The sequence below is a fragment of the Salvelinus fontinalis genome, chromosome 2 (assembly GCF_029448725.1).
Source record: "Salvelinus fontinalis isolate EN_2023a chromosome 2, ASM2944872v1, whole genome shotgun sequence".
Taxonomy (NCBI): domain Eukaryota; kingdom Metazoa; phylum Chordata; class Actinopteri; order Salmoniformes; family Salmonidae; genus Salvelinus; species Salvelinus fontinalis.
The window spans coordinates 5,756,391-5,768,504 of NC_074666.1; the positions used below are offsets into that span (position 1 = coordinate 5,756,391).

General features: G+C 46.2%; 1 protein-coding gene across 1 annotated transcript in view; it reads left to right on the forward strand.

Moving 5' to 3' along the window:
- Positions 1-348: 348 nt before the first annotated feature.
- Positions 349-12,114, forward strand: part of LOC129810759 (inactive tyrosine-protein kinase PRAG1-like) — a 42,109-nt gene continuing 30,343 nt past the window's right edge. Inside the window, exons 1-3 of the mRNA XM_055861626.1 lie at positions 349-579; positions 4,574-4,927; positions 5,105-6,894. Of these exons, the coding sequence (XP_055717601.1) occupies positions 4,673-4,927; positions 5,105-6,894 (2,045 nt within the window). The 5' untranslated portion in view covers positions 349-579; positions 4,574-4,672. The remainder of the gene's footprint in view (positions 580-4,573; positions 4,928-5,104; positions 6,895-12,114) is intronic.

Here is a 12,114-nt window from a genome sequence, read left to right on the forward strand (position 1 = left end):
GCTCCTCCCAGCTGTCTTTCTCTCCTCTCAATTAAATTCGCCACAGTTGCTCGGCAGAGGTTGAGAGCAGAAGGTGAGCTAGTTGTACTGCGATATTAACTGTACATTTTATTGAATGTTTTTTTGTTGATGTTGTTTTGTGTTTCTTCTCACATTTGTTTGTTGTTTATTTCACTGGCTTTGGCAATGTAAACATATGTCTCAAATGCCAATAAAAAAAACCTTTGAATTAAATTGAATAGTACCCGAAACCACTTTACATCCACTTGAATGCGGCCAGACTAGTCTGCAACTCAACGAATAGTTTATTCGTTTGGACTAGGAAGCTCCGCCCCTCGCTGAAGCGCTTCATGCTCACAATTCACCCGTTCCTCCACCAGTTCACCTCGCGGTGCGTTTCAAGAGCCGCGGATCAAAGCTGCCTGCTGGGACACATTTCCCAAACTACCTATCAGTGCGTCGGATGTAGGATGAATAACATAAACATTTGCCACTTTGTTTTTGGGACCTGCATTGTTTAGAGTTTTTGGGGAGGCGGAAGGGGTTGCCAGGCAAGTCAAGAACGGGAGAAGTCCTCAGGTAAGCAAAAACATTTGACACTTTCCACAGAACTGACACGCGTTTTTCTTTTCTCCGACCAATAGATTCGCATATACAGTTATGTTCATTTAAGCCAGTAACGTTGTTTGTTTAATGTATATAGGTTGTTGAACATATAGCTGTCCGTCTATTTAGTATTTGCATCCTTATAACCAGGCTAAGAATCCCCTTATTGGGTAGGAATATGTCACAGGTGATAATGCTTAGCCTCTAACCATAGTCCAGGAGGACGCATTTAGATACTACAAGTGAAACATGTTATTTGATACCATGTCTGAGCAAGGATAAGGAGCTTGAAAATGTCAACATATATCTATAGATATTCTCAGGAACGAGGCACGTCCTCTAGGAGGCTATAGGCATCCCACTTGTTTCAGAAATGGAATGAATGATACCTTCAGGAGTCGCGGTTCGAAGGAGAAGACATTCCAGAGATGGGAGCAATGTGTTCGAATGCTCGATCAACTGAATGGGAAATTCTGTCTCGATGTTCAACCAGGCGCTTCTGCACAGGAATGAATTAATCGCGTGAAACAAACACTGCGTGGCAATGCCTTGTAGATCTATACGATAATTCGATGTATATCGTCCGTGATCGAGTTGAGAATGTATGGCTCTATTTGGTAATATATCGTTTGGGTACAGTTTATTAGACAGTCAAGGAATGTAAGGAGTATCGATCCCCCCCCCCCCCCCCCATATGTGCGCGTGCGTGCTAAGGCTTGAATTACTGGTCACATAATATCAATATTGTCTTAAGTATCTTATGGCTACTTGGAAGTGTAAAAGTCAACCAATAATTCCGTTTTTTTTTTCAGTTCTTTCTTTGACAAAGCCCTGCCCCGCCCCTCTGTCGTTATCTGCCTATGACTGTCAAAATGTTGCCTCTGAGTCTAAACATTGTCACACAGGTTGCATTCCCCACTGCATCAGGCTAGCCCTGAGCAAATAATACATTGTGTGTGGTCAGTAGTGTTGTGTTGTTAGGGCGACAGGAGTCAGGCAGTTTGGCTTCCAGACACTGTTCTGTTATTGCATGCCAGAGTGAGACGGCAGGGGGTAGGCTACAGCGCAGAGGCAACACTAGTTGATTACACACTCGTACTCACAGAGAGACAAAGATGGTTTTTATTATGTACCCAAGAGGCGGAATGACACAGTTTGAGGACAAAGTTGACCCAGACCCATGTAGCAGGTCACCTTTGCACTGCTGATCACTTTTGTTTTCATTGTTTTCCCATTGTGACTTCTGAAGTCTCTCCAGCTATATGACAGAAAGCCCAGACTTGAATTTGTGTCATGACTCTTGACCATCTGACCGTACTCGTGTATATAGATGTTAGTCTCAGAGTACAGGACTAGGTCTACATAGAAATGTCATTTTTTACTGAGGAAGGAATAGGCTACACTCAGAATCTGTGTGAGGATTTGGTCGTGTTCATTTCTAGAGGTGATGGAGCTGGAGAAATGGACATCAGCCTCAAATGAAACTCCTTCTCACCACATGTCCAGTCTTGTTTTTGTTTTGGGTGTTACAGTGCATTCGGGGAAGTATTGAGACCCCTTGACCTTTTCCACAGTTACAGCCTTATTCTAAAATAGATCCCCCCCCCCCCCCCATCAATCTACAAACAATACCCCATAATGACAAAGCAAAAACAGGTTTTTAGAAATAAAAAAAACAGAAATATCACATTTACATAAGTATTCAGTAAGGGGTCTAAATATTTTCCAAGTGCACTGTAGGTAGATACCCAGGCTGATGAGAAAATGGAAAAGATCATATTTGACTATACCATTCAGAAGTAGACCATGTGCCATACATCTATTAGTCATACATTTTAATATAGGCTACAGTGGAAACAACAATCAGTGCTGTTTCCAGTGCTTTCCAGATAGTTATTGTGTCAGAGAAACAACAAAGGAATATCAGATTATGTTGTAGGTGTAAACATGCATCTCACTAAGTCAAGAAACTCCCCTCCTACAACCCATGTCTATAGTTGGTCCCTAGATATTATAATGATAATAATAATATAATGATATTGAATGAGTAATCTGTGTTATTCCTCTGGCTTTTATATAAGGCTACATCCCCTGTATTGCTTTATTAATGACTTTAGGTGGTGGGGATATGTATACTGCTGTGTGCCATTTCCAAGGCTTGTCTCTGGGTATTTAGCTCTGTGTGAAGACAGAGAGCGACATCTAGGAGAAACAAGACAGACAAACCCTCTAGTCATGTTGATTTTCTCACCGTCCTCCAGTCTTTAACATGAATTGCACAGGGAGAGGTGTTAAGAGCTGCTAGTGTGGTGGTCTGACACTTGCGCCTCTCCACATTCCAGGCATTCTGACCTCTGGGATGTTTGAGGCATTCTACAACAGAAGACTGCATTCTAAACGCCTTTATGTTCCTGGGGGTCACGTGGGCTCAACAGAAAGTAGGACCCTCTAATTTAGGAAGCCTGGGAACGAGGACAGAGCTCAGAGGCATCTGAAGTTACAAAGAACACTGCAGTGGAGTGATAGTGGAGGAGCGTGTTGAGTTTACTACAGAGGTTAAAGCCTGGTATAATTTAAACTTACTGGCATCACATGACCACACAAATTCAGACACTTGATGGATTTGGCCATAAGTAATTTGTTAGAATCACTGGGAAAATTGAATCCGTAGAATATTATTGTGGAATCAATGAAACGCGCATCATTATTCTGAGGTGTTTACTGTGGTCTTTCTATTCTAGTTTACTCTGCAGTCAGACAGGTGCTTCCTGAACCAGACATAATGCTCGTTCTGTTAGGAAGAGGAGACCAGAGGAAAGGGCTGTGTCCGAAAATGGCACCCTAATCGCTACATTTTACTAGGCAAGTCAGTTAAGAACAAATTCTTATTTTCAATGACGGCCTAGGAACAGTGGGTTAACTGCCTTGTTCAGGGGCAGAACGATAGATTTTTACCTTTGTCAGCTCGGGGATTTGATCTTGCAACCTTTCGGTTACTAGTCCAACGCTCTAACCACTAGGCTACCTGCCATACTTTCTTAGTACAGTACTTTTAACCAATGTAGGGAATAGGGTGCCAGTTAGGATGCAACAGAGTATTGCACCTTGTGCTTTTCATCAGTGGGTGTCAAGTACTGATCATTATGCAACACCACAAACAACTCTCAAATACCTTTTCCTTAAAGGTTAGATTTTTATTGCGCTGATATGAATGAAGTTGTATTTCGTAATTCAACAGAGAGAACTGAATGGTGTAATGTTGAGGGTTAAAGTCTAGAAAGGTGACTGATTGTCTGACTGTTGTCTCGGCGTGTACCTGTAGGGGATCTGGGATTCCAGGTTGACAAATCTGTTGGAGATGAAATGGGTATAAGAAACACTGTAAACTATGAGTCCCCAATTACATCCAGCTCCAGGCCGATTCTTCCTTGAGCGGAAGGTCGGGGGGGGGGGGGGGGGGGACTGACGTGTACACTGCAAATTGACCGCAAGAATCCCAACCAATATAGTATTAGACAAAAACAGAATAATTTCAAACCTTAATTACATTGGGATACGATCACATATGGATTTATTTATGAGTGGGAATACTTGGGAACAGATTTCTTAAATTAAAATCACTTTGACCTGATTTCCTAGTGATTTTTTTGGGGGGGTCTTTTATATCCAATAATAAAAATGGTATTATTTTTTTATTTATTTTTATTTATTTTGCTCAGGGTAAATAAAATCACCTCCGGGCCAAATTGTTCCATTGAGCCACCTATTGAGGAATTAACTTGTCTTGTTCATAACCACTGCTGTTATGTTCAGCTCAAACACTGTGCTCTCAATAGCATTCCTTTGTGTTATGATAGTTATTGATTAACTCAAGGAATTCAGATAAGAAACGGTGCTTTTAAAATGAGAATCTCCACAGTAAATACACTTCTATTCACATTGTTATTCTGATTTCTTCTCTCTGCAGGGTTTCATGTGACACCAGGCTTCTGTGTACAACTACGAACCATGTCGGATCATCCTATCTCCCACCTACATTGACATCAACTATACGTTTCGGACAAACATGTCGGCCTGCGGTGAGTTTTCAGAACACGTGTGGAAACCCGGCTCGTGTAAGAACTGCTTCCATCCGCGTAGCGCCCACCGTGCCAGCGGTGGCAGCATAGTGCCCTGTGGTGCCCTGAGGACCAGTTCGGGGGGAGAGGAGGAGGAGGGAGTGACCGTGCCTTACTCCAAACCCACCATCGCCGTTCGCCCCACCATGATGCTCCCTGACTCCAGCGAGATGCTGGCAGACCTCAACATGAACATAGAACAGGTTAGATCTCACTAGCTCAAATACAAATGTATGACACTGTATGCCTTTGCATTTAACTAAGTACATCTAGAATGAAACCCATAGGTTTTAGAGTCACTTAATGTGAAGTGATTCAATAATGTCTGTATGCTTTCTATAACCATGAATTGTATTTCCCCTCAATATGTTTCCCCTCAGGACAATCTGAAGAGTCCAGTGGACCGACTGGGCCTTAAGAAGATGTTGGGCCTGTCCCCTATCTACATAGACAGTAAAGGTTGTAACAAGGCCCTGAGAGAGGCCGTACTACAGAGTACTACAACCCCTGAGAAGATAGACTACCCCTGCAGCCGTTTCTCCCCCGGTCCTATCAGCCCCCGGTCTTCTCTGTCCCCGTCAGCCCTCCAGAAGGACTCTAGTACGATCATCAGCAGTGTCTTAGTGACCCAGGAGGACGGACACAGCCGAGGGCCTCACAGTCTGAAGGAGAAAGGGAATAGCAACAGTGACTCGTCCTACAGGCAACAGATCACCAAGACTACCAAAACAACCAAGAGTACTTGCAACGGTCACGGCGTCCACATGGTGAACACCGCTAGAGGGTCTTCCACAGTCCAGGCCATCCAGGATGTGAAAGCACCTCTGGGTATTGCTATCAACATCATTGCCACAGTAACAACGACGGCTGGTAACGGCATCGGTAACGGTCTTATCACCACCACAACCGCCCCTAGTAATGGGGGCCTTACGTCTGGGAACACCAACCAGTCCAGTACTTCTTCCATCCCATCCTTAACCACCCTGGGCTCAGGGGCATCTCCGGGGCCTCTAGGGCACAACCTCCTGTCCTGTGGAGGAGGCCGAACCGGCTCCTTCCTCTCCGAGCCTGGTACTCTGTCTCTGTCAGACTCTTGCTCCTATCGCAGCAGCACAGACTCTCTCACAGGGCCGGATGGCTTCGGACTGGCTGGGCCAGATAGTCCCAGTCCTCAGAGCCTCTCAGCCTCGTCAGCCAGCTCTCCCTCAGACGGACAGACGCTGTCGTCAGAACCCATCTATGCTGAGAGCACCAAGAGGAAGAGGAGGCCTCAGAGCGCTGGAGGAGGGAACGGGAAGGTCCAGGCCCAAAAACAGCACTCCGAGCTGGAGGTGGAGCTCACAGAAGAGGGTCAGAACCAGAGGGCCAAGATAACCGTCCGGGCTGCTCATACTGAGGAGAACAACCGGACATTCTATCTGAGCAGCCCGGACTCGGCCGTCAGCACCCAGTGGCCTGACTTCAGCCCCACGGCCCTCAGCAACCCCGGAAGCCCAGCTTTCAAGTGGCCCTCCAGCTCCTCTGTAAAAGAGACATCATCCCCAGGTTTCCCTGCTTCCCTCCAGCCCAAACCCCAGAACAGCCCCCCTATACCGCCCAAGAGGAACAACCGATCGCCCAAACCACTCCTGGGGGCCTCCAGCATCTCCCCGGTGCCTGAGCTCAGCATACAGACTCTGGTTTTATCACCGTCTTCCAGGGACATCCAGGTGCAGGTGAAGTCCCAGATGGAGCCCCACAGCTCAGCCTCATCTGAGGTCCGGAGGCACAAGCTCCATACCACTCCCTGGAACTGGGAGGGCCGGATCGAGGAGGAGGAGGAGACAGAGGAGGGCCATGCTCAGGAGAGTGCCTCTCAGAGCAGGGTGACGGGGCTCATCAATAGGGCGGCTGTCTGGAGAGACGCCAGTGACTGGAGACCCACGGGGGTGACACAGGGCAGCGAGGGCCAGCAGGGCAGCACCCAGACCCTGCCAGGCACCACGGCCAACAATAGTGCCAGTCAGAAGCAGGCAGGCTGCAGCAGCGCGGAGGAGAGCAAACATAGCGGGAGCATGTTGGCCAAGTCGCCTCCGTCGTCTCTCTCCAGCGCGGAGCAGCTCTCAGCAGAGGGGAAGAGTTCAAGCCATGACCCCACTCCACCACCCCCTCCCCCTAAGAAACACCACAGGTAAGAACCTGGGCCTTTTGGTGTTAAACACTGACTGAGCTACGGGCTATGGATGGCATTCCTGACAGTGTAGAATCAACATCAGTCTGTAGTGAATTAGTTTTGTGATTCTTTGTAGTTTAGTCACTCTTTTGTGATATACGGTACCTGTATTTTATTCACACTGAGCTTTGGGTGATTCCTGAGAGTGTAGCATGAATGATGTTGAGAAACAGAAAGGCCATGGATGACAAATTGAAAATGAATGGGCTTTTGGAAGATCACTCATTCTTGACAAAGTAGGTTTGCTTGTCTTTATAGTTTACCCATTTAATATACAGTATTGTCATTGAGTTGTCATTAAGTTCAGTGATTTCAGTTGGAAATGGATGGCTACTCCATATTGATGAGACAATATTTTAAGTGAACGTAATATATCATGACAGAAACAACTTCAATCTGTAATGTTCATTATTGGTTTTTAGACTCCTCACTTACCCAGTGTACTGCATGGTGCTGCTTGCCAGCAATAGTGTAATTCTTTATAGCACGACAGTAATGAACTTCATCCATCATGAATTGGATTCTCATTTTCTAATGGGGGAAATGTATTTCTGTTCAACTTCAAAGGGTATTTCATCCTTTAGATGTGATTTACATTTTAGTCGTTTAGCAGACACTCTTATCCAGAGTGACTTAGAGGACTAATTAGGCTTAATGTACGTGCCTTGCTCAAGGGCACATCGGCCGATATGTCACCTAGTCAGCTCGGGGATTTGAACCAGCAACCTTTCGGTTACTGGCCTTAACCTGCCACCAGGTCCCAGTCACTCACTACAGCTACTATTCCACAGGTGGATACAGTCATGCGAGGCTGTATAAGTTAAGTAACAAAATAAGGTATTAACACTAGGTTAATGTAGTGTGGACATTTTTATTAAGTATTCACTGACTATTTGGGGAATCTTAACTGTGTTTTGATGAATATTTTCAGCTTTGCAGCCACATGGTTGATGCCCTTGTTCTGTCTGTCTTGACTGTCTATCTCTTTCTGTCAATTCAATTCAAAGGGGCCTTTATTGACATGGGAAACATGTGCCAAATGAAATAAAAGTGAGAACAAAAAAACCTCCTGCTCGCTAACACTTCTCTCGCTCGCTCGCGCCTCGCTGACACTTCTCTCGCTCGCTCGCGCCTCGCTGACACTTCTCTCGCTCGCTCGCGCCTCGCTGACACTTCTCTCGCTCGCTCGCGCCTCGCTGACACTTCTCTCGCTCGCTCGCGCCTCGCTGACACTTCTCTCGCTCGCTCGCGCCTCGCTGACACTTCTCTCGCTCGCTCGCGCCTCGCTGACACTTCTCTCGCTCGCTCGCGCCTCGCTGACACTTCTCTCGCTCGCTCGCGCCTCGCTGACACTTCTCTCGCTCGCTCGCGCCTCGCTGACACTTCTCTCGCTCGCTCGCGCCTCGCTGACACTTCTCTCGCTCGCTCGCGCCTCGCTGACACTTCTCTCGCTCGCTCGCGCCTCGCTGACACTTCTCTCGCTCGCTCGCGCCTCGCTGACACTTCTCTCGCTCGCTCGCGCCTCGCTGACACTTCTCTCGCTCGCTCGCGCCTCGCTGACACTTCTCTCGCTCGCTCGCGCCTCGCTGACACTTCTCTCGCTCGCTCGCGCCTCGCTGACACTTCGCTCGCTCGCGCCTCGCTGACACTTCGCTCGCTCGCGCCTCGCTGACACTTCGCTCGCTCGCGCCTCGCTGGCACTTCGCCCGCTCGCGCCTCGCTGACACTTCGCCCGCTCGCGCCTCGCTGACACTTCGCCCGCTCGCGCCTCGCTGACACTTCTCTCGCTCGCGCCTCGCTGACACTTCGCCCGCTCGCGCCTCGCTGACACTTCGCCCGCTCGCGCCTCGCTGACACTTCGCCCGCTCGCGCCTCGCTGACACTTCTCTCGCTCGCGCCTCGCTGACACTTCGCCCGCTCGCGCCTCGCTGACACTTCGCCCGCTCGCGCCTCGCTGACACTTCGCCCGCTCGCGCCTCGCTGACACTTCGCCCGCTCGCGCCTCGCTGACACTTCGCCCGCTCGCGCCTCGCTGACACTTCGCCCGCTCGCGCCTCGCTAACACTCTGTATCTCTCTCTCTGTGTGTGATGATTAAACGATGCTCCCTTGTTTTTGCAGGGATGCAACTTGAGGGCTGACTGCCTACTGTGATCTCTCCTTTCATAGTGAGATTATTCAGCCGGTATCAGCCTCCATTCTCAGTCTAGAACCCTAAGGATCATTCCGACTGTTCCGGAACCAGTCTCAATGCATTCCTTGTTCCATTTGTAGTAGTCTTAACTTTTCACTGTCATTTCAAGAACGACATGGGTTGTAAAAATATTCCCTGTCACATTGTATAAAAAAATTGGCCACCACACAATAGATGGGACTGGTAAAAGAGTCCTTGTGCCTTTGTCCCATTGACACTGACAGGCACATACACAAAGATAACCTTGTCAATGATCTGCATTTAACCAAGATGTTAATGTATCTTAGATTGTAATTCACTTTATAATATTTTTGACACTGAGAAAGTTGTGGCCTATCTATGCAGAGACTGTATAGAATAACCTAGTGACATTTCCTCCTGTACTGTTTAGACCACAGGGCTTCAGATCATTACTACACGTTAAGCTTTCTGACTCATAGACCTAAACCAGAAGGAGACATAGTTCGCCAGCATGTTGACTTCAAATGGGCACTTTTTAAAATAAGCCTTGCTTTATCGGGTATGTTGTAGGGTTTAGAATACAACTGTGTATTCCCCAAGTCCTTTCAGAGATTCAGGCGTTTAATCAACAAGGCTGTGCTGGTTCACTGTGTAGATTACTATCTCAACAACATCTAATGTCTTTGTTTTAACCTGCAGGGAGCTGTAGTGGTGGTGTTCTTATGTGTGTTACAATGTGTCTAACTTAGCCTAATACTATACAAGTCCTTGGGGAGTAAGATCATTTCAGGCATCAAGATGATCCCAATAAAAAAACTTTTCCTCTTAATTCTTTGACATTAGAAACTAAACTAATTGGTCACCGCTGTTTCTGATGGCGCTTGGCTGGCTGTAGGGAACACTATCACCGCTGTTTCTGATGGCGTTTGGCTGGCTGTAGGGAACACTATCACCGCTGTTTCTGATGGCGTTTGGCTGGCTGTAGGGAACACTATCACCGCTGTTTCTGATGGCGTTTGGCTGGCTGTAGGGAACACTATCACCGCTGTTTCTGATGGCGTTTGGCTGGCTGTAGGGAACACTATCACCGCTGTTTCTGATGGCGTTTGGCTGGCTGTAGGGAACACTATCACCGCTGTTTCTGATGGCATTTCCCAGACCTTTATTTCGGTTGTAATACTAGTAAGCCGATGCATCTTTCATTTTATATTATGACAATGCTAGCATGCTGCTGCTGCGCTTGTAAAAATACATTTTCTAGAGACTCATGTGGGAACGTGCCCTAGCGATGTCCTGCTTTTGGGTATTCTGATCTTATTTGTTATCCCAGGGCTTAACTGTTGAGGGTAATACTGTAGTCTTGGTCTGACCTGCCTGTGCCAAGCCAGAAAGCTTATTGTCTTTAAACAAACGCCCTGGAGCTGTTTCAGCCCTCACGTAGACTACAGTGAAGTGTCCTTTTAACATGGCAGCAGATTCAACCTCACAGTTCACATAATACATTCAGGAAACATCTTGAACAGACCTAAATCACAACAAGACAGTGTCTTAGAAGCCTTTGAGAACACTGTAACACAGGGAAGTAGAAGACAATCATACAGTGTAGTGTGTCCTAAATGGCACTCCCCCCCCCCCCCCCCCCCCCCCCCCCCCTTATATAGTGTACTACTTTTGACCAGTGCCCCATAGTGCTCTGGTAAAATGTATTGCACTATACAGGGAAAAGACTCAACTAGTGATACGGTGGCATTTCCACAGGGATGTGAAGGAGGAAGACTGGGCAAACCAACAACACAGACGAGGCAGCGTTTTGTGGGATGAATCAGTTAAAGAAACAGATGGTAGAGAAATCTGTCCTTCTCATGGGTGCATCACAGTTCTTTTGATCACTGTGAGGAACCAAACAAACATGGTCGCAGTGAGATCCTCGTGTTAGGTGATACTTTTCAACCAGTCCTTTTATCCTTAGTGACTGTTTGTCCACACCGTTTGGGTGGCCTACAGTCTTACCCCAAATAGTATGTGTGTTTACTATGTAGTGCTGAGCGTTTAACGGAAATGTTGGTTATTTTTTGTTGGACCATGTTGGTTCAATAATTGAACCATATTTGTTCAATTATTTAAAATCCATTTCATTCTGTTTTTTTCCTGTTTTTCTAGAGATAAATTGTATCAATCCTGGACTGTGGGATGTAGGCCAATATTTTACATAATTACCACGTTTTCTGTGCTAAACTAACTACAATGACCATAATCCATTACGTTTTCTGTTCTAAACTAACTACAATGACCATAATCCATTACGTTTTCTGTGCTAAACTAACTACAATGACCATAATCCATTGCGTTTTCTGTGCTAAACTAACTACAATGACCATAATCCATTACTCGCCTACTTGTCCGGTCTGTTTCTTTTACGCATGCTGCGCGATTGAGAGAGCAGTTGCTTCGTGAGGTATCGCTACCTGAAAATACATTATCTAAGTGATTGATAGTTGGTGTTCAGCCTTATTTACTTTGATGAACTACTAAATAGTGATTTTGTCAAACAGCAGCTCTATAGAGATGAGATGATGACTTGGAATTAAATAATAGATTCATCAAATAAAACAAATGTAATATACACAACTGAAATATATTTTATTAAAGTAATGTGAATAAATTATGGTTAGTGATAAGCAGTAATGGGCAGTCACTACTTTTATTAATTGTTTTATTCTGTTTTACAGCATTCAACCCACAATGCATAGTGCATTTTTTTTTAAGTAATCGAAATTGAAAACCATGATTATTTTGTAATAATCAAACCAAATTCGAACTGACTTCAAAAAGCACTATTCGCTCAGCACCAATATTATGGGACGAGGGTGTTTTCAGTTGGTCGTGGAAGAGCAGATTGTTGCCCAGGGCAACTGTCAAACTGTCCCTGGCAAGGAGGTGACATTGCTTTTCCTGTGGAGAGACACTTTAAATATATCCGTCTCTTGTTGAGCGAGAGTTTTGTTGGGCTGAAAGCGCCTGTCA